This window comes from Lucilia sericata, unplaced genomic scaffold (genome assembly GCF_015586225.1).
Source record: "Lucilia sericata isolate MDLA Ls3-8-SP2 unplaced genomic scaffold, ASM1558622v1 Contig004798F_arrow, whole genome shotgun sequence".
NCBI lineage: Eukaryota > Metazoa > Arthropoda > Insecta > Diptera > Calliphoridae > Lucilia > Lucilia sericata.
In genome coordinates, this window is record NW_023997354.1 from 1 (window position 1) to 22,903 (window position 22,903).

Here is a 22,903-nt window from a genome sequence, read left to right on the forward strand (position 1 = left end):
ATCTTAAAATTTCACGAATTTTAAAGTATTTTATGTTACGTTTAATTACTAATGTTTATATTCTTACATTCTTTTACTTTTAGAATCTCCGATTCTTTAAAAACAAAAAAAGACTTTAATCTTGAATTAGCTAAAGAACAGCACAAACAATATTGTAGTTTATTAAGAGAAATCGGTTTAGATGTCATTGAATTACCACCCGATGATGAATTACCAGAAAGTGTCTTCGTGGAAACGTCAGCGGTGATATGTAATGGTGTGGCTTTAATAGGAAAGTCTGATAATCCCATGAGACAAAAGAAGTAAGTTAATAATTTAAAGAAATATATGTATGTATATTTGTTTATTAACAAAACAAATATTTTAAAATCTTTTCTTTTTCAATTTCCAGGCCAATAGTATGGCGATAAATTAAAAAAAGAATTAGATATTCCAGTAGAAGTGATAGACAATCCCAATGCACAATTAGATGGTGGTGATGTCTTATTTACCGGTATAGAATAATTAATGAATTTAAAATGTTTAATCTTTAATACCGCTAAAATCTTTCACTTTCAGGCAGAGAATTCTTTGTGGGCATTTCCGAATACACAAATGAAGATGGCGCTAGAGCAGTGGCTATGACATTTCCCGAATATCCAGTAACGCCTATAAAGGTAAAAGGAAACTCGATCTATTACCAATAATTGTTAATAACTATGACAATCGGAATGTTCTATAAATCTTGACAAAGAGGGCGAGAATTAGACAGAACTAGATTAGAACAGAACCAAAATAGATTCAGAACAGAACCAGAATAGATTCAGAACAGAATCAGAACAGAATCAGAACAGAACAGAAAGAACAGAACAGAACCAGAACAGAACCAGAAACAGAACCAGAACAGACCAGAACAGAACCAGAAAACAGAACCAGAACAGAACCAGACACAGAAAACCAGAAACAGACCAGACAGAACCAGAACAGAACCAGAAAACAGAACCAGAACAGAACCAGAACAGAACCAGAACAGAAACCAGAACAGAACCAGAACAGAACAGACCAGAACAGAACCAGAGAGACCAGAACAGAACGAGAACACAACTAGAATTGAACTAGAACCAGAGCAATTCAATAATTTTTTTAATCATAATACTATCCTCCACTATCATCCTCACTATAGGTGGTGGTCCAAAATGTCTTAAATACTATGTCACATGGCTGGCCCAGATGTTTTATGCGTTAGCAATAGTAAAATATGTGTGGAAATTTTAAAACGTATGGAGCGAGAAGCTAGTTTTAAATATCAAAAAATCACGACTACCCGAAGAACATGCAGCCAATATGTTATACATCAATGGCACTTTAGTACCAGATCACCTACTGAAATTCCAGAATCGCACAAAGTATGAACAATTGCTTTCCTCTTAAAAAAGTATGTATTAACATGATTTCTATCATAATTTCAGATTATTAAAGAAAAAATAGACATTCCTACGCGCAACATTAATATTAGTGAATTTTGCCAATTTTCTTTGGGTTTAAGCTCTTCCTGTCTTCTACTCAGACGTTGGAAATCTATACGCAGCATTTAGATTATATAAAAAATATTTTTTTGAAAAAAAGAAAAAAACAAATCAAAGATAAACAAAATTTTAAAGGCAATATTAATTCTGGTTAACAAAATTTTCTATCTTCCGTAGTTCTAAAATAATGTAGCTAAATTAAAATTTATTCTTATTGCAATATAAACAATTATACATAATTATATACATACATAAAAATAATACAAATTTCTATCAATATACGTTTTTGTATACATATTTAAAATATTATTAATATAATAGTAGTTATAACTACAATATACATAAAGTTATTTAATTTAAATAAAATACATAAATATTTACAATGTAAATGTTGTAATATACAAAAACATTAAGAATATTGGGAAGTTTTTTATTTCTATTTTGTAAGGTGTAAGATGAAAATGTTTTAAAAAATGAACTAAGTTTTAAATAAATGTTAAATTTTCATTAAACCAATTTTCTATTAAAATTATTTTTCACTATAACTCGAGCAAAACGAACGAAGAACTAACGAACGAACGAAACGAACGAACGAACGAACTAAACGAACGAAACGAACGAACGAACGAACGAACGAACGAACGAACGAACTAAGAACGAACGAACGAACGAAACGAACGAACGAACGAACGAACGAACGAACGAACGAAACGAACGAACAACGAACGAACTAACGAACTAACGAACGAACGAACTAACGAACGAAAACGAAACGAACGAACGAACGAACGAACTAACGAACGAAAACTAAGAACGAACGAAAACGAACGAACGAACGAACAAACTAACGAAATAACGAACGAACAACGAACTAAGAACGAAACAATAACTAACTAACTAACTAACTAACTAACTAAAACGAAACTAACTAACTAAAACGAACTAACTAACTAACTAACGAACTAACTAACTAACTAACTAAAACGAACTAAAACGAAAAACTAACTAACTAACTAACAAAAACTAACTAACTAACTAACTACCTAACTAACTAACAACTAACTAACTAACTAACTAAAACTACTAACTAACTAACTAACTAACTAACTAACAACACTAACTAACTAACTAACTAACTAACTAACTAACTAACTAACTAAAACTCACTAATATTAAAAATAGTTTTAATGAAAATTAATTTCAAATTTTGATGGATTGTAGACCAATTACTTTTCGACTTTCATTGAGAATATTTCCGAGACCCTAAAAGATCGGCAATAGTTTCTTCTGTCTATATTTTCTTTTGAATCTAACGGATTATTCAGTTTCTTTAACACATATGGTATATTTTTCTCCATTCAACATTTTTTTAAATACTTGTCTCATGATTAAAAACGTAATTAAAAAAATATACATACGCATTATTTTTTAAAAACGCGATTAGGGGGCAATACATACAATAACAAGAAAACATTAAAAATATTTTTTAGACAAGTTTTTTGTGCTCTTTCTTTAATCATAATAAGAGAATAATTTTAACTAAGAGAATAAAAAAGTCATAATGAAAATTCCAGTAGTGGTAGGTACATTTCCTTATCTATTAATGAATTTATTTCGAAAAGTACTATTTGAAAAAAACATAAAAATCATCCCAAATTAAATTTCATTGGCAAGTTGTGGTTTACACGCCTTAATATTCATTTAAATCCATTATATTTAAATAGCAATGTTTTGTAATCTTCATTATAAATAAAAAATTATCTACAAAAGTATCTTTAACACAAAAAATTACTATTAAAAAGTACCTAAAGTAATCATCTTTATCAACAACAAATGTACCTTAAACTCTTTCCCCAGACATAAACAAAAACAAACATATGAATTAAATGAAACAACTAAAAAAAATATACACACATTGTAAATAATAAAGAGATACACATGTGCTAACTGGAATCAGTACAGATTCAACGATCGTCTAGAACGTTTTATATTGAAAAGTGCTCTACAAGAGTTAAGTTGAAAAACACGTGTATTTTTTTTTTTAATAATTTAAATAAAATAAATAACAAATTAACACACCATGGCCACCAGCAGTAAGTTAATTTTTTCCTTTTAATCTTGGAAAGCAAAATTTGAAAAAAAAACAAAACTTCTTACAGTTGAAGGTTATAAATTGGGCAAAGTTATTATTGAGGGTAAAACCAAACAGGTTTATGATTTACCCGAACATCCCGGTTTATGTTTGCTGTTGAGCAAGGATCGTATTACAGCTGGTGATGGTGTTAAGGCTCATGATTTGCAGGGCAAATCTGAAATTTCAAATACCACAAATGGTTTAGTTTTTCAGATTTTAAATGAAGCCGGTAAGTAGAGTAAAGAAAACTTATAAAAAGTTAATGTGTTTATTACTTAACTGATTAATTTGTTTTTATTTTATGCATTTTGTTTGTAGGTATTAACACAGCCTACGTTAAACCAGCTGGACCCAAGGCTTTCATTGCTAAAAAATGTGAAATGGTTCCCATTGAGTGGGTTACCAGACGTTTGGCTACTGGTTCATTTTTAAAACGTAACCAGGTGTACCAGAAGGTTATCGGTAAGTTTTAATAATGTGTGTGTCTGTCTTATTCATTCAATCGTATGTTTATCTGTGTGACAAACATATTGTACAAAATGGAAAATTTTAGTTTTGAGTAACTACATCAAGTAAAAGATTTAAGTTGTGTGTAAAAATAGTGAGAGATTTGGAAATGTTTTAGTGACTACAAATTATCTGAAAGCAAAAAGCTAAATATCCACTTATTCCTTAAATTTCCTTAAAAAGTAATTAATAGATACGAACTATCATAAGGCTGGGTCGCTTGTCTTATATTACTCTAATATGGGTTCCTGCGCATAGGGAATACTGATCAACTCCCTTGGGTTCTATCAAAAGTAGTATCCTCGGGTTCTTTAACCAAAAAGTTTAAAATATATGGAATAATCTGTACACATGTAGAGGGGCCAAGTTAATGTGCTCTTCTTTCAATGAGAAACACACTAGGCAGCTTATAACCCGAAATAGACGGGAGATAGCTGGCAGTAATAATACTGTCGCAATTGCAAAGACAGTTATGAGGAAGAAACAGTTTTTCATCTTATCTGCGAATGACCTGCTCTAGCCGCCAAGAGAAACAGATTCCTTTGGCAATTACTTCATATCCTTGGTGAGTTATTTGGGCCAAAACCTGCTCAAATATCTCACTGCTATCGACTGGATATAATACTGTATAATACTATAATGGAGTGGTCCTGTCAAAACTGAGTCCTTTCGATTCTACTTAACTGTTTGCGCGCAAAAACTACGGCGTTAACGAACCCAACCACCTAAGATTGACGTTCCCACGACAATCGTTTCTTCGCACCGGAACGATTCGCTGCTCCAACAACAACCTAAGATTCAAGCTTTGTGAAATTATCATATTAAAAAGGATTTGAACTTAAAGTCTTTCTTAAATAGCGAAAGTTTGAGAATGATTTGAAAAAAAGGAAAATTTACTTCTCAATAGATTGTGAGGGTCTCAATTTCAAAGATACCCCACGTTAGAAGTTCATATCTAAACATTTTTTGAACATAAGTTTGAATTTTCGAAAATATATCATAAAGTTTATATTCCGAAACTATACTAAACAAGTTTAAAATTCACAACAATTTCAAGTTCAAAATTGTTAAATGTATCAAATTGTTCTCATTTTCGAACATAAGTTTGAATTTCAGAAAATTTAAAAAAATATTGTCTCAAATAAAACTAAAATAATATTTTTCTGAATCCTTATGATTTCTAGATTATTTTAACAGATTTATAAAGTTTTCGAACACAAGTTCGAATTGTCGAAAATATCGTGAAAGAGCTTTATATTCCCTTACAATATTTAAATTCATAAAAACTTTTAAAATAATTTTTAAAATTTTAAAATTCAAAATTGGAAAATGTAAAAAATTTTCGAACATAAGTTCGAGTTTTCGAAAACACTAAAATTTTTTTAATTATTTGCAAAAATGCTGAGTTTGAAATTGGTCTCAAATTAAACGAAAATTTTTTTTTATAATTTCTTATAAATAAAAGATTATTTAACCTTTAAAAATTTTTCAAACATAAGTTCGAATTTTTTAAAATACAATAATTTTTTTTTAAATTAATAAAATAATCTCTAGATTCTGGAGATTTCTTAATAATTATATAAATATGTAATTGTATATTCAAAAATTATTTAAAACTATGAAATCCCTGCCAGAATCTGAAGACTGCGACAACACTACAGGCCTCACATAAGTGTTGGCCATAAGGACTTTGATATTTTCCTGGACTGGAACCTATAATAGAGACATATGGGAGCTTTCCCTCTTCTATCCCTATCATATATGTCAAGGTTCGAACCTAGTAAAGCTAATTCGTCGGCAACCTCTTTAACATGCACATTTCAGTGCCCCTGCACCCAACACAGTCTAACAGTAAACAGTCTCATAATGTCCCTAAGAGCATTTCTACAATCTTTCTGCCAATGCTCTAAGAGCAGCTTGACTATCGACATAATTTGTCACAACCGACACTAGATCGATATGATTCTGGAGAGGGAATATTTTTAAGATACGCTAAAAAAATCGAAATTAAATTCAAACTAAAGTTCAATAGAAACAGAATTTTGTGAAAATTCTTAATTGGTTTTCTAAATCTCAAAATTACTTCAAAACTTTAGATTTTGAATAATTGTTTTAGAAACTATTTCCGATTTCAGCTTTTAAACACATTTCCATCAGAATTCATTATTTTTTCTAAATTTACTTATTTAAAAACATTGTAAATTTGCCTAAACAAATATTTATTTGTTTTTTATTAAACAAAAAACAAAAACAACTATTAAAAATTCCTGATAAGATTTAATAAAATTATCAATTTTCCTGACCTTTTGCAATATTTACCCCCAATTGGTGAATTGCTAAAAACATTTAAATGAGAAAAAACAACAATTATGACGATGATGAAATAATTTAATAAACATGTAAAAAATAAAGTAAATAAACTCATCAATCAATATGAAATGCAATAAAAACAAAAACAAATTGATAATGAAAATCATAAATAAAAAAATCGATTAGTAACAAGCATTTAATAGCAAAATATAATTAGAATTTTGATAGTCTGGAATAAGTGTACATGTAATATTTCAGATTCTTCAATGACTACTAGTCCCAGAAGCTATTCTTGATAATAAACATAAAAATACAGAGTGATTTTGGACTACTGGGATGAACTAATTGTGAAACTTATTATACCCTACACCACTTTAGTGGGTAGGGTATTCTATTGCAATTTCTTACTTGTTTTTGCATAGATTTATTTTAACGAACAATATCAAATATTAATTATTTATTTTCTTTATTTTATAGTTTCTCTCCCCCCAAACAAGAGACTTTCTTTAAGGATGATGCCAATCATGATCCCCAATGGTTGGACGAACAAATTATTTCCGCTAAATTCACTTTCAATGGTGTCTTGATTGGTAGGTTATTGATTAATTAAAAACAATTTGAAATATATTTTAAAGTTTTAATTTGTATGTGATTCCTTTTAAAGGTCAAGATGAAGTTGATATTATGAAGAGAATGACTTTGGCTGTATTTGAGGTTTTGGAAAAGGCCTGGGCCACTAAAAATTGTGCCTTAATCGATATGAAAGTTGAATTTGGTGTTGATGAGCAAGGTACATTTAAAACAAACTTTAAATTGTTAAACTACTTGATAATATCGCCAAGAGATTTGCTCTCTTTATACTAGTAAGATTTTTGTTTATTTCCAACTGGAATTTCAAAATCTGATGAAGAAAACTTCTCTCAAATCAGAAAAAATATTTCATATTACAATATTTTCATCTATATTTCTCTCCCCTACAGGCAACATTGTCTTAGCCGATATCATTGATTCCGACTCCTGGCGTTTGTGGCCTGCTGGTGACAAACGTTTAATGGTTGACAAACAAGTCTACCGTAACTTGGCCTCAGTCACCCAATCCGATTTGGATACCGTCAAGCGTAATTTCATTTGGGTCAGTGAACAACTTAAAGACATTATTCCTAAAAATGATCATTTGGTTGTAATCCTTATGGGTAGTGCTTCCGATAAAGCTCACTGTGAAAAAATTGCCGATCAATGCAAGAGTTTGGGTTTGAACACCGAATTACGTGTTACCTCCGCCCACAAAGCTCCCGAGGAATCTTTGCGCATTATGCGTGAATACGAAAGTGTTATGAACAATCTCATTTTCATTTGTGTAGCTGGCCGTTCCAATGGTTTGGGTCCTGTCCTCTCGGGCAACACCACCTACCCTGTCATCAATTGTCCTCCCCTTAAGGCTGAAAATATGCAAGTTGATGTTTGGTCTAGTCTTAATGTTCCCTCTGGTTTGGGTTGTCCCACCGTTTTGTATCCCGAAACTGCCGCTCTACATGCTGCTCAAATTTTGGGTCTTTCGAACTATATGATTTGGTCGAAATTGCGTGTGAAACAATTGAACAATTTTATCAACTTAAAGAAGGCTGATAAGGAGTTACGTGGTGTACGTAAAGCTTAGGTGTTAAGTTTATGATTTTGTATGATTAAGTTGCCATTTGCTTTGTTTTGAAGATTTTTAACAATAAAAAATAAACTATTTTAAAATAACAAACAAGATGTTGGAATTTGATATTCTGTTTGAACAAATGCGGTAAGTTATAAACGTTTTTTAAGGACCAAACAACCAGGAGTCTCATTTGGATAATAAGTTTCGAATCACCATACGTCTTAAACCCCCTTAAGCTGACAGCATTTTGCAGCCCCTAACCAATTACATTCAATAATATTCCAATATTAATTAAGATTATTTTCGAACCTTAAAATTTAGTTCGGGCGTGTTATGTATAATGACTTTATCCATTAGAAATAATTTAGTATAGACTTACCATTGTTCGAGAAATGAGTAATTCACTCAACATTAACTGACTTCAATTAAAGAACGCCGACACATTTACAAGTTTCTCCTTTTTGGAACAGTTGAGAACAAACAGGAAAACATATCCTGCATCCTGTCCTATTGTTACCTACACACATCCAATGCTTCTTGATAAGTTTGGACAACTCTGTATCAATTTTGTCCCATGGATTTTTGTCATTTTCCATTTAGTATAGCACAAATTATAGGCTTCGATTTCGAGGAAGAAGCCTCGGCAACAACACATCGTGTGACAAATTTTTTTCACTTTTTTCATATTTTCTCAAAATATTGAACAAATTTTTTATAAAATTTCACTAATATTACACTTATTTCATATACTTGTATTATTTTTTACAAAAAACCACTGAAAATTACACAAAATTCGATTGAAATGCGAAAATCACAAATAGCGCGAGAAAATGAAGTAAAAAGGAGTTGCCACGTTGAACGTAAATGCAACAAGAAAGTGGGAATAAGGTAAGACACGGCTTTATCGACAAATGAAATTAAATCCAATTGGTAATTGCTTCAAGTTGGAAATAAACGTTTTTATTTATTTAAACTAAAATTTGAAAAATGGAACAAAGTGAAGCTTTAAAAAACTACGTTATAAAGCAAAACTGTAATATTGTCGGCAATACAGTGTATCGTTAATTCAGTGGCCCTATACACAATATCTTAAAAACCTGATGTGATGGAGAAATTTATGAACATTTGTATATGAAACCGTGAGAACAAAGATCGTATTATAGCTAGTGATGATAATGGTTTGTTTTAAAACAAAACATAATTTTAAGTCTTTTCATGTCTTTTATAAGTTTTTAATAAAAAATAAATAAATAATAAATAAAAACTTTTTATGCATGATTATTAAAAAATCGAAAATAACCTTGATGAGGGGGGTTTTCTTACTAATCAGTTATTTATATTAATGCATTAGCACAGCCTATATTAAACCAGCTGGATCCAAAGCTTTCATTGCTAAAAAAATGTAAAATGGTGTTTCACTACTAACTTCTCATTCTAACCTCTCTTTTTAACTTATCAAAAAATTTCTAAGAAGATTTATAAAGAATTTATACTTTTTGAAAAGCTAACTAACTTTACATGAAATATTTTAAATGAAAAAATATTTCGAAACTTTTAATACGGAGGGGACCAGGTGCATCCCAAAAACGCCTATTTTTTTTATCTAATAATCAACTTTAGGACAAAAATTCTCAAATCGCATAGACGATATCAAATTATAGTAACCCATTTTAGATGACCCAATATGTTCTTAATTATTCTGTAAAGGTTTTCGATAACCCCGCCCCTGGTATGGATATTATAGCTAAAAAACTAAAAAAGTAAATTTTTGTGATTTTCCAAAACTTTTTTGAGAATTGAGGGATTTGGGATAACAAATAACAATTACATTTCAATGAAAACCTCTATACATAAAGATTTTACAGAAATATTTCTCTATTTTTTTTATTTCTATACCACTGTGCATCGGAATGCGCATATCGACATGTTCAGGTCAGAACTATTATTAATTGATAAATATAAAACATTAAAAATAGAACATAAATTATTAAAATCTGCTCGGCACATGTCCGGGTGTAGCTTTTCTACAAGCATCGTAGTCGTTATCTTTCATTTTAGCTCAAAGTGAGATTACATTTTGACTGGTAGAGATCATAAAATACCCAAACTCATAAATGAATGTTGAATTTGATGTTGATGAGCAAGGTACATTTAAAATAAACTTTAAATTGAAAAACTAATTAATAATATTTACTACTAGAGATTTTGAGATTTTTGTTTTATTTTATTAATTTTATTCCGATTTATTATCGGTTTATTACCAACCTTAAAATCTGAAAACCTTACAACAGCACAACCTTTAAATATTTCATTATTACTCTTCCCCACAGACAACATTCTCTTGGCCGATATCATTGATTGCGAAACTTGGCCCGCTGGTGATTCGCGTTTGATGGTTGCCAAAGAAGACTGCCGCTCTACATGCTGCTCAAATTTTTGGTCTTTCGAACTATATGATTTGGTCGACATTGTGTGTGAAACAATTGAACCATTTTGTCAACTTAAAGAAGGCTGATATGGAGTTACGTGGTGTACGTAAAGCTTCAGTGTTAAGTTTATAATTTTGGATGATTAAGTTGGCATTTTATTTTTGAAAATTTTTAATAATAAAAAAACTTTTTAAAATAACAAAAAAAATCTTTGGAATTTCATCTTCTGCTCTAACAAATGCGATAAGTTTTAAATATTAGTAAGCTAGAGAGTTCTTGAGACTTCCAACAGACTGTAAAAGTTTATTCTTTGGTGGCAACATTAAATATGAGTAAATTTTAAAAGCACTATCTTGTCATAATAGAAGTCAAAATTTTTCGTTATATAATACTCGAAAGATCTGGAAGATCTGTTCGTGTATAAAAATGTTTTAAATGTCTAAATATGCACACAATTTAGAATATTTTTTATTTGTTAAAATTAAAAAAAAAAAGTATTTATAAATAATGAAGGACAGTTTCAATCTAACTTATTCTTAAAAACATATCGTAGCTACATAATTTATTTCTTTTTTAAAATTTGTCTCAAGATTAAAAAACCTAATTCAAAATACACATACATATGGGCAATTCCATACGATTGTATGTGACATTCGCACGCCTTCAGAGTGGTATAGATTTTGTAAAATTAGGAGTACTTGGAAAACAATTTTGTCATTCTGTTCCATTTAAAGAATACTATATTTGCAAAAGGAATCATCCCATTCGGAACCTTGTTTTCCAAAATATGGATTAAAATATGGCGATATCATACGTGACAAAAAACGGAAGTGTTTTTAAAGTACATGTAAATATTTACGAAAATCTGCGAATTCTGTAGGTGTATCTTTTTTGTTTTAATTTCTTACACTATGGGACATATTTTTCATTAGTAATCCATAATTTTTAAATAAAAAAATAAATTAATATAATTTTATAATGAACATATTTAAATATCGTACGTGACACATCGTATGTGACAGATTTTTCTCTTGATTTTTTTTAGGTTATAAAATATATATTTTGGAAATATATGCATACACACTTCAACAAATCAAAAGGAGTAGGAAAGTACAGTCGGACATGGCCGACCTATATACATGTTTAAGCAATTTATAGATAAAAATAAAACACTGGAGTTATATGGCGACTAGGGTCAAATATGGACCGATCCTCATAAAATTCCAGGGTGTGATTTTAATTCATATAAAACTTATTTGTACCAAATTTTATCAAAATACTAGTGATTAGAGGTGAGCTTTACGGACGTTTGAGTGTTTTTTGAAATTAAACTTTGAATGGAACTAGGGTCAAATGAGCTCCAATCGTTATGAAAATCGGCATAAAGGTTTAGGCTTATAAACATTTTAGATCTGCCGATTTTTGAAGGGATAGTATTATAATTAACAGAACTATGAGCTAAAAAGTCATATTTTCGGTTCCGTTTGTATGGCGGCGAGGTGTAAAAATAGACCGATTTCAAAAATTTTAAACAGTCTTCGTCTTTGGTGCTACAAAAGATCATATACAAAATTTTATTGAATTCAAAAATGCAAAAGTTATCAAGGGTTTTATTTTTTCAGTCGTAGTTTACCTTTTCATGCAATTGCCCATATATAATATGGACATATTTATTTACTTTAAAAACGAGATTAGAAGCCAATACGCACAATAACAAGAAATCATTAAATTTATTTATCGTCAAGTTTACCAGTGATGATACATTTTCTTATCTATTAAGTTCTACTTTAATAAAATATATTTTTACGAATTTCTATTTTAATTTAAAATTAACGAGTTGTATTGACTTCATGTTATTAAGACTTCCAACTAGGGATGCCAATCACGAAATCCCGGGATTTTTTTCTAAAACATTTTTTTTTAATTCTTCTTTGAGCCATAATTTCAACAAATTAACTAGACTATAGACTAGACAATAGACTAGACTATAGACTAGACTATAGACTAGACTATAGACTAGACTATAGACTAGACAATAGACTAAACTATAGACTAGACTATAGACTAGACTATAGACTAGACAATAGACTAAACTATAGACTAGACTATAGACTAGACTATAGACCAGGCTATAGACTAGACTATAGACTAGGCTATAGACTAGACTATAGACTAGACTATAGACTAGACTATAGACTAGACTATAGACTAGACTATAGACTAGACTATAGACTAGACTATAGACTAGACTATAGACTAGACTATAGACTAGACTATAGACTAGACTATAGACTAGACTATAGACTAGACTATAGACTAGACTATAGACTAGACTATAGACTAGACTATAGACTAGACTATAGACTAGACTATAGACTAGACTATAGACTAGACTATAGACTAGACTATAGACTAGACTATAGACTAGACTATAGACTAGACTATAGACTAGACTATAGACTAGAGTCTAGTCTATAGTCTAGTCTATAGTCTAGTCTATAGTATAGTCTAGTCTATAGTCTAGTCTATAGTCTAGTCTATAGTCTAGTCTATAGTCTAGTCTATAGTCTAGTCTATAGTCTAGTCTATAGTCTAGTCTATAGTCTAGTCTATAGTCTAGTCTATAGTCTAGTCTATAGTCTAGTCTATAGTCTAGTCTATAGTCTAGTCTATAGTCTAGTCTATAGTCTAGTCTATAGTCTAGTCTATAGTCTAGTCTATAGTCTATAGTCTAGTCTATAGTCTAGTCTATAGTCTAGTCTATAGTCTAGTCTATAGTCTAGTCTATAGTCTAGTCTATAGTCTAGTCTATAGTCTAGTCTATAGCCTAGTCTATAGTCTAGTCTATAGCCTGGTCTATAGTCTAGTCTATAGTCTAGTCTATAGTTTAGTCTATTGTCTAGTCTAGTCTAGTCTATAGTCTAGTCTATAGTTTAGTCTATTGTCTAGTCTATAGTCTAGTCTATAGTCTAGTCTATAGTCTAGTCTATAGTCTAGTCTATTGTCTAGTCTATAGTCTAGTTAATTTGTTGAAATTATGGCTCAAAGAAGAATTAAAAAAAAATGTTTTAGAAAAAAATCCCGGGATTTCGTGATTGGCATCCCTAGTTGGAAGTCTTAATAACATGAAGTCAATACAACTCGTTAATTTTAAATTAAAATAGAAATTCGTAAAAATATATTTTATTAAAGTAGAACTTAATAGATAAGAAAATGTATCATCACTGGTAAACTTGACGATAAATAAATTTAATGATTTCTTGTTATTGTGCGTATTGGCTTCTAATCTCGTTTTTAAAGTAAATAAATATGTCCATATTATATATGGGCAATTGCATGAAAAGGTAAACTACGACTGAAAAAATAAAACCCTTGATAACTTTTGCATTTTTGAATTCAATAAAATTTTGTATATGATCTTTTGTAGCACCAAAGACGAAGACTGTTTAAAATTTTTGAAATCGGTCTATTTTTACACCTCGCCGCCATACAAACGGAACCGAAAATATGACTTTTTAGCTCATAGTTCTGTTAATTATAATACTATCCCTTCAAAAATCGGCAGATCTAAAATGTTTATAAGCCTAAACCTTTATGCCGATTTTCATAACGATTGGAGCTCATTTGACCCTAGTTCCATTCAAAGTTTAATTTCAAAAAACACTCAAACGTCCGTAAAGCTCACCTCTAATCACTAGTATTTTGATAAAATTTGGTACAAATAAGTTTTATATGAATTAAAATCACACCCTGGAATTTTATGAGGATCGGTCCATATTTGACCCTAGTCGCCATATAACTCCAGTGTTTTATTTTTATCTATAAATTGCTTAAACATGTATATAGGTCGGCCATGTCCGACTGTACTTTCCTACTCCTTTTGATTTGTTGAAGTGTGTATGCATATATTTCCAAAATATATATTTTATAACCTAAAAAAAATCAAGAGAAAAATCTGTCACATACGATGTGTCACGTACGATATTTAAATATGTTCATTATAAAATTATATTAATTTATTTTTTTATTTAAAAATTATGGATTACTAATGAAAAATATGTCCCATAGTGTAAGAAATTAAAACAAAAAAGATACACCTACAGAATTCGCAGATTTTCGTAAATATTTACATGTACTTTAAAAACACTTCCGTTTTTTGTCACGTATGATATCGCCATATTTTAATCCATATTTTGGAAAACAAGGTTCCGAATGGGATGATTCCTTTTGCAAATATAGTATTCTTTAAATGGAACAGAATGACAAAATTGTTTTCCAAGTACTCCTAATTTTACAAAATCTATACCACTCTGAAGGCGTGCGAATGTCACATACAATCGTATGGAATTGCCCATATGTATGTGTATTTTGAATTAGGTTTTTTAATCTTGAGACAAATTTTAAAAAAGAAATAAATTATGTAGCTACGATATGTTTTTAAGAATAAGTTAGATTGAAACTGTCCTTCATTATTTATAAATACTTTTTTTTTAATTTTAACAAATAAAAAATATTCTAAATTGTGTGCATATTTAGACATTTAAAACATTTTTATACACGAACAGATCTTCCAGATCTTTCGAGTATTATATAACGAAAAATTTTGACTTCTATTATGACAAGATAGTGCTTTTAAAATTTACTCATATTTAATGTTGCCACCAAAGAATAAACTTTTATAGTCTGTTGGAAGTCTCAAGAACTCTCTCCCGCTTACTAATATTTGAAACTTATCGCATTTGTTAGAGCAGAAGATGGATTCCAAAGATTTTTTTTGTTATTTTAAAAAAGTTTTCTTATTATTAAAAATTTTCCAAAATAAAATGCCAACTTATTCATACAAAATTATAAACTTAACACTGAAGCTTTACGTACACCACGTAACTCCATATCAGCCTTCTTTAAGTTGACAAAATTGTTCAATTGTTTCACACACAATTTCGACCAAATCATATAGTTCGAAAGACCCAAAATTTGAGCAGCATGTAGAGCGGCAGTCTTCTTTGTCAACCATCAAACGCGAATCACCAGCGGGCCAAGTTTCGCAATCAATGATATCGGCCAAGAGAATGTTGTCTGTGGGGAAGTGTAATAATGAAATATTTAAAGGTTGTGCTGTTGTAAGGTTTTCAGATTTTAAGGTTGGTAATAAACCGATAATAAATCGGAATAATAATAATAAAATAAAACAAAAATCTTAAAATCTCTAGTAGTAAATATTATTAATTAGTTTTTCAATTTAAAGTTTATTTTAAATGTACCTTGCTCATCAACATCAAATTCAACATTCATTTATGAGTTTGGGTATTTTATGATCTCTACCAGTCAAAATGTAATCTCACTTTGAGCTAAAATGAAAGATAACGACTACGAGACTATAGACTAGACTATAGACTAGACTATAGACTAGACTATAGACTAGACTATAGACTAGACTATAGACTAGACTATAGACTAGAGTCTAGTCTATAGTCTAGTCTATAGTCTAGTCTATAGTATAGTCTAGTCTATAGTCTAGTCTATAGTCTAGTCTATAGTCTAGTCTATAGTCTAGTCTATAGTCTAGTCTATAGTCTAGTCTATAGTCTAGTCTATAGTCTAGTCTATAGTCTAGTCTATAGTCTAGTCTATAGTCTAGTCTATAGTCTAGTCTATAGTCTAGTCTAGTCTAGTCTATAGTCTAGTCTATAGTCTAGTCTATAGTCTAGTCTATAGTCTAGTCTATAGTCTAGTCTATAGTCTAGTCTATAGTCTAGTCTAGTCTATAGTCTAGTCTATAGTCTAGTCTATAGTCTAGTCTATAGTCTAGTCTATAGTCTAGTCTATAGTCTAGTCTATAGTCTAGTCTATAGTCTAGTCTATAGTCTAGTCTATAGTCTAGTCTATAGTCTAGTCTATAGTCTAGTCTATAGTCTAGTCTATAGTCTAGTCTATAGTCTAGTCTATAGTCTAGTCTATAGTCTAGTCTATAGTCTAGTCTGTAGTCTAGTCTATAGTCTAGTCTATAGTCTAGTCTAGACTATAGTCTAGTCTATAGTCTAGTCTATAGTCTAGTCTATAGTCTAGTCTATAGTCTAGTCTATAGTCTAGTCACTAGACTATAGACTAGACTATAGACTAGACTATAGACTAGACTATAGACTAGACTATAGACTAGACTATAGACTAGACTATAGACTAGACTATAGACTAGACTATAGACTAGACTATAGACTAGACTATAGACTAGACTATAGACTAGACTATAGACTAGACTATAGACTAGACTATAGACTAGACTATAGACTAGACTATAGACTAGACTATAGACTAGACTATAGACTAGACTATAGACTAGACTATAGACTAGACTATAGACTAGACTATAGACTAGACTATAGACTAGACTATAGACTAGACTATAGACTAGACTATAGACTAGACTATAGACTAGACTATAGACTAGACTATAGACTAGACTATAGTCTAGACTAGACTATAGACTAGACTATAGACTAGACTAGACTAGACTATAGACTAGACTATAGACTAGACTATAGACTAGACTATAGACTAGACTATAGACTAGACTATAGACTAGACTATAGACTAGACTATAGACTAGACTATAGACTAGACTATAGACTAGACTATAGACTAGACTATAGACTAGACTATAGACTAGACTATAGACTAGACTATAGACTAGACTATAGACTAGACTATAGACTAGACTATAGACTAGACTATAGACTAGACTATAGACTAGACTATAGACTAGACTATAGACTAGACTATAGACTAGACTATAGACTAGACTATAGACTAGACTATAGACTAGACTATAGACTAGACTATAGACTAGACTATAGACTAGACTATAGACTAGACTATAGACTAGACTATAGTCTAGACTAGACTATAGACTAGACTATAGACTAGACTAGACTAGACTATAGACTAGACTATAGACTAGACTATAGACTAGACTATAGACTAGACTATAGACTAGACTACTAGACTAGACTATAGACTAGACTATAGACTAGACTATAGACTAGACTATAGACTAGACTATAGACTAGACTATAGACTACTAGACTAGACTAGACTATAGACTAGACTATAGACTAGACTATAGACTAGACTATAGACTAGACTACAGACTAGGCTATAGACTAGACTATAGACTAGACTATAGACTAGACTATAGACTACACTATAGACTAGACAATAGACTAAACTATAGACTAGACTATAGACTAGACTATAGACTAGACTATAGACTAGGCTATAGACTAGACTATAGACTAGGCTATAGACTAGACTATAGACTAGACTATAGACTAGGCTATAGACTAGACTATAAACTAGACTAGACTATAGACTAGGCTATAGACTAGGCTATAGACTAGACTATAGATTAGACTATAGATTAGAATATAGACTATGCTCAAAAATATGGATCTTAACCATTTATGCATAGAATTTAGATTATTTTTTTTTTTTTTTTTGGGAAAAAATTAATTTTAAAAAAAATAATGTTTTTTCTTAAAAAAAATAAAAAAATATATATATTTATTAGTGGTGAAGACATTTATGAAGGCATGAAGTACATATATTTATCTTTTTTCAATTTGAATCTGATTTCCTCAGATTTTTTATTTATACTTGTTTTTTTTTAAATACTTGTTGTCTCAAGATTAAAATAAAAACCTAATTCAAAATACACATACATATGTATGTATGTATGTACATACCTCAGGCGCGGATCCACGAGGGGGGGAGGGGTTGGTAAGGGAAAATTGATGGTACATTTTCTGCTCTATTAAGTTGTAATTTAATTGAATAGTTTTTTATGAATTTCTATTTTAATTTAAAATTAACGCCCGATATCAAGTTCCATTATTTTTATGAAAATTATATGTTCTGAAAGCAACCAACAGTCTGTTAAATAACATTTATGATATGGCAACATTAACATTTGAGAAACACTGGCTGATCATTATAGAAGTCGAGTTTTTCCTTTATATAATGCTCGAATTATCTAGAAGATATCGCTAATGTACAATATAACCAGCAAATTGTTTTTAAAATTTAGATAATGAGTAAAGTAGTTATTTCATACATTGCTTGGTAATGCATGGTGCAAATAATACCTGAAATCTCTAATATTTGGTGACAAATCTGGTATAAAAATCATTTGCAAAACGTACTTTTTTCACATTTTTAGTACTAAAACTAATTTTTTCTAAAAAACTGCTCGGAATGATACGCACCCATATTTGGTAACCGTTTCTATATATAGGATTAATTTCTAAGAGTTTATATTATTAGGAAACATGGAAGAATAAGAAAGAAATTTCTTAAAGAAAGAAATTTCTAACCAGATTCATTATAGTTTTTAATTTCATACAACTTCTAAAGGTATTTAAAAAACGGGACCGTTTGAGTCTAATATTGTCTAAGATGTCCTGTGTCAAAAGTAATCAGTGCGTATTAAAATTTAGAATATAAAATTTAGCTTTAGCTAAAAACAAAACAAAAAAACTGTTACATGAGAAATTGTTTTCAAAAAATTGTTAAAAAAAGTAATTGCGAAGAAACTTTGAAAGTCACAAAATCACAGTACTTTTGAACATTAAATATTATTTAAAAAAAAGTACCAGCGTATCAACTTTGCCATCCCTGATAAAAAGATACACATGTGCCAACTGGAATCAGTACAGATTCAACGTCCGTCTAGAACATATTATATTGGAAAGTGCTCTAGAAGAGTTAAGTTGAGAAAAAACGTATATTTTCCTATCTCAATTTAATATTTAAATAAAATAATATATTAACGGATCATGACCACTAGCAGTAAGTTAATGTGTTTGCTTCAATCTTGGAAAGCTTATAATAAAACAAAATTTATTACAGTTGAAGGTTATAAATTGGGCAAATTTATTTATGAGGGTAAAACCAAAAAGGTTTACGATTTACCCGAACATCCCGGTTTGTGTTTGCTATTAAGCAAGGATCGTATTACAGCTGGTGATGGTGTTCAGGCACACAATTTGCAGGGCAAATCTGAAATTGTTAATACCACAAATGCTTTAGTTTTTCAGATATTAAATGAAGCCGGTAAGTAGTAGAGCAAAGGAAACATAAAGATTTTATTTATTATTCGTTCGTTTCGTTTGTAGGCCTTGACACAGCCTACGTTAAACCAGCTGGACCCAATGCTTTTATTGCTAAAAAATGTGAAATGGTTCCAATTGAGTGGGTCATCAGACGTTTGGCTACTGGCTCATTTTTAACTCGTAACCCAGGTGTACCAGAAGGTTATCGGTAAGTATTTAAGAATGTGTATCAAGTCTAGTCTCGTGAAAACTTTAAATTCCCATGAATTTTTAAACAAAAACATAATTGTGCATTCATGTTTTTTCTTATAAATGTAAAAAACTGTGTTTTGTTGTGCCTACATTCTTTTAATGTGGTTTATCGACAGCAGTTTCAATTGTAGTCAAGCTGTAAAAACCCCAAACATATACAATACTTTTCCGCGTTTAACGACTGACAGCTACGTAACGGTAAAAGGCCTAATCATTGCATTATCAATGTATTCATTTTTATTTTTATTAAAAACAAGTAGGAATGTATAGTCGAGCATGACCCACCATATGATACCCAACACCAGTGTGGATTATTTTTTTAATAATAAATCATTTTACCTTAATTTCGAAATATTTTAACCATTTGTTGCCATATTAAAGTGATTTTCTGAAAGAGGGTTTAGGGGGGCAAAGGTAAAATTTTGGTAGAGTGATTTACGAATGCATTAAAGTTATTTATGCAGAATTTCATCGTGATACTAGTGTTTAAAAGTGAATTTTCACCTTCAAGTAATTTTCTGAACGGAACTTAATTCAGGGGTTAGGGTAAAATGAGGCCCGATCATTACTAAAAACGGCCGTAACATTTAATTTGCCGATTTTTGTAGAGATATTACGGCTGTAAGAGGACTAGACGAAATAATGGACCGATTTCAACCATTTTCAATAGGCCTTGAGTCAAAAGAAGAGTATGTGCCAAATTTCATCACATTATTTAGAAAATTGCGACCTGTAGCGTGTGCACAAGGTTTACATGGACACACAGACAGACAGACGGACATACAGACAGACAGACAGACAAACAGACAGACAGACGGACGGACGAACGGACGGACATAGCTCAGAAAGTGATTCTGAGCCGATTGGTATACTTTAAGGTGGGTGTAGTATCAATATTTTTGGCTGTTACAAACATCAGCACAAACACATAATACCCTCCCCACAATCTAGAAAATTAAACCAAAAATTGTGTTTTTTTTTTCTTCTTATCTCTTACTCATCTTTTTCAAACATTCCCAAATTTTGTGCACGTACCCCCATTCCATTATAGATTGAGCAAAATAATACAAGTACTCATACATTGATACGCATACATTTAAGTTGAGCTATCAATGGCAGTTGGACGAAAAGTATTGTATGTTTTTGGGGTTTTACCTACATACACATACGAAAATGTGGTATTATTACGTGTGTGTCCATCGCTGATCTAGTCAATTGTATGTTTATCAGTGACAAACATATTGCAATCGTAATACAGGTCTAAGTTTAAAAACAATTCGTGGGTCAAATTGTCGTTATCATTATAAAGGCATTGTCAAAAACAAAAAACAAACAACTTCATTAAGTTGTGCGTAAAAGTAGTGAAAGATATGGAAATGCTAACAATTAATGTGTTGTATTAAAAATTAATCGAATTTTCTTAAATCTAATTTAAATTAGAATATTCGAAAATATATCTAGGATTCTAGTATGTAACTGTTTTTATGTTTCTATGTTCAATATTGAAAAAAGTCAAAAAGTACCAGTTGAAAAACGAAAAGGTACCAAAAAGTCCCCCTTTTAGAGATTTTCATTCAATCAATATTACACAAAATTCAAAAAGTACCTGTTGAAAAACGAAGGTTGTGGGTTCGATTCTCACCGGAGGAACTTAACCAGTAACCCCTAGATAAATGGGGTTACAAAAAAGTATCAAAATGTAGTTTTTACCCTTTTACTGCCTAAAAAGTACCTATTTCGATAAACTAATATAATTTCTTTATTTATTTATTTTATAGTTTCTCTCCCCCCAAACAAGAAACTTTCTTTAAGGATGATGCCAATCACGATCCCATATGGTCTTACGAACAAGTTATTTTCGCTAAATTCACTTGTAATGGTGTTTTGATTGGTTGGTTATTTATTCAGTAAATAATAACAATTGAAATGTATTTTAATATTTGATTTTGTGTATGTTTCTCTTAAAGGTCCAGATGAATTTAATATTATGGAGAGAATGGCTTTGGCTGTATTTGAAGTTTTGGAAAAGGCCTGGGCTACTAAAAATTGTGCCTTGATCGATATGAAAATAGAATTTGGTGTTGATAAGCAAGGTACATTTAAAAGAAATTTTAAATTGAAAAACTACTTAATAAGATTTCCCCATTTTATTGTAATATTATATGAATTTTTCCAACTGGAACCTCAAAATCTGAAAATATTAGAACTTTAAATTCAAATAGACATTTCAATATTTTCATATATGTATGTTTATTTCTCTCCCCCACACAGGCAACATTGTTTTGGCCGATATCATTGATTCTGATTCTTGGCGTTTGTGGCCCGCTGGTGATAAACGTTTGATGGTTGACAAAGAAGTCTACCGTAATTTGGAATCATTCACTGAATCCGATTTAGACACCGTCATGCGTAATTACATTTGGGTCAATAATCAACTTAAAGACATGATTCCCAAAAATGATCATTTAGTTGTCATTCTTATGGGCAGTGCTTCCGATAAGGCTCACTGTGAAAAAATTGCCGATCAATGCAAGAGTTTGGGTTTGAATACCGAATTATGTGTTAGCTCCGCTCACAAAGCTCCCGAGGAATCTTTGCGCATTATGCGTGAGTACGAAAGTGTTATGAACAATCTCATTTTTATTTGTGTAGCTGGCCGTTCCAATGGTTTGGGTCCTGTCCTCTCGGGCAACACCACCTACCCTGTCATCAATTGTCCTCCCCTTAAGGCTGAAAATATGCAAGTTGATGTTTGGTCTAGTCTTAATGTTCCCTCTGGTTTGGGTTGTCCCACCGTTTTGTATTCCGAAACTGCCGCTCTACATGCTGCTCAAATTTTGGGTCTTTCGAACTATATGATTTGGTCAAAATTGCGTGTGAAACAATTGAACAATTTTATCAACTTAAAGAAGGCTGATAAGGAGTTACGTGGTGTACGTAAAGCTTAGGTGTTAAGTTTATGATTTTGTATGATTAAGTTGCCATTGGCTTTGTTTTGAAGATTTTTAACAATAAAA

At 30.7% G+C, this 22,903-nt stretch overlaps 4 protein-coding genes and 1 pseudogene across 4 annotated transcripts; 4 read left to right on the plus strand and 1 right to left on the minus strand.

Moving 5' to 3' along the window:
• Positions 1-83: 83 nt before the first annotated feature.
• LOC119615290 lies at positions 84-1,712 on the plus strand (annotated as a pseudogene).
• A 1,692-nt stretch (positions 1,713-3,404) lies between these two features.
• On the plus strand, positions 3,405-8,195 carry LOC119615292 (multifunctional protein ADE2-like). The gene is given in 7 exon segments (XM_037971360.1): positions 3,405-3,598; positions 3,665-3,868; positions 3,958-4,077; positions 4,080-4,101; positions 6,934-7,046; positions 7,121-7,246; positions 7,437-8,195. Coding segments are annotated over 7 exon segments (1,275 nt in total). The 5' UTR covers positions 3,405-3,585; the 3' UTR covers positions 8,114-8,195.
• Positions 8,196-10,109: 1,914 nt separating this feature from the next.
• Positions 10,110-10,643, plus strand: LOC119615294 (multifunctional protein ADE2-like). The gene is made up of 2 exons (XM_037971362.1): positions 10,110-10,246; positions 10,432-10,643. Exons 1-2 carry the CDS (start codon positions 10,216-10,218, stop codon positions 10,614-10,616), a joined length of 216 nt encoding a protein of 71 aa, XP_037827290.1. The 5' UTR covers positions 10,110-10,215; the 3' UTR covers positions 10,617-10,643.
• Positions 10,644-15,311: 4,668 nt separating this feature from the next.
• On the minus strand, positions 15,312-15,851 carry LOC119615293 (multifunctional protein ADE2-like). Its single transcript, XM_037971361.1, has 2 exons — positions 15,792-15,851; positions 15,312-15,606 (listed from the first exon to the last, which is right to left on the minus strand). The coding sequence occupies exons 1-2, from the start codon at positions 15,820-15,822 to the stop codon at positions 15,422-15,424; spliced, it is 216 nt and encodes a 71-aa protein (XP_037827289.1). The 5' UTR covers positions 15,823-15,851; the 3' UTR covers positions 15,312-15,421.
• Positions 15,852-19,243: 3,392 nt separating this feature from the next.
• On the plus strand, positions 19,244-22,869 carry LOC119615291 (multifunctional protein ADE2-like). The gene is made up of 6 exons (XM_037971359.1): positions 19,244-19,371; positions 19,432-19,635; positions 19,698-19,842; positions 21,665-21,777; positions 21,854-21,979; positions 22,158-22,869. The coding sequence occupies exons 1-6, from the start codon at positions 19,359-19,361 to the stop codon at positions 22,832-22,834; spliced, it is 1,278 nt and encodes a 425-aa protein (XP_037827287.1). The 5' UTR covers positions 19,244-19,358; the 3' UTR covers positions 22,835-22,869.
• The last annotated feature ends 34 nt before the right edge of the window (positions 22,870-22,903 follow it).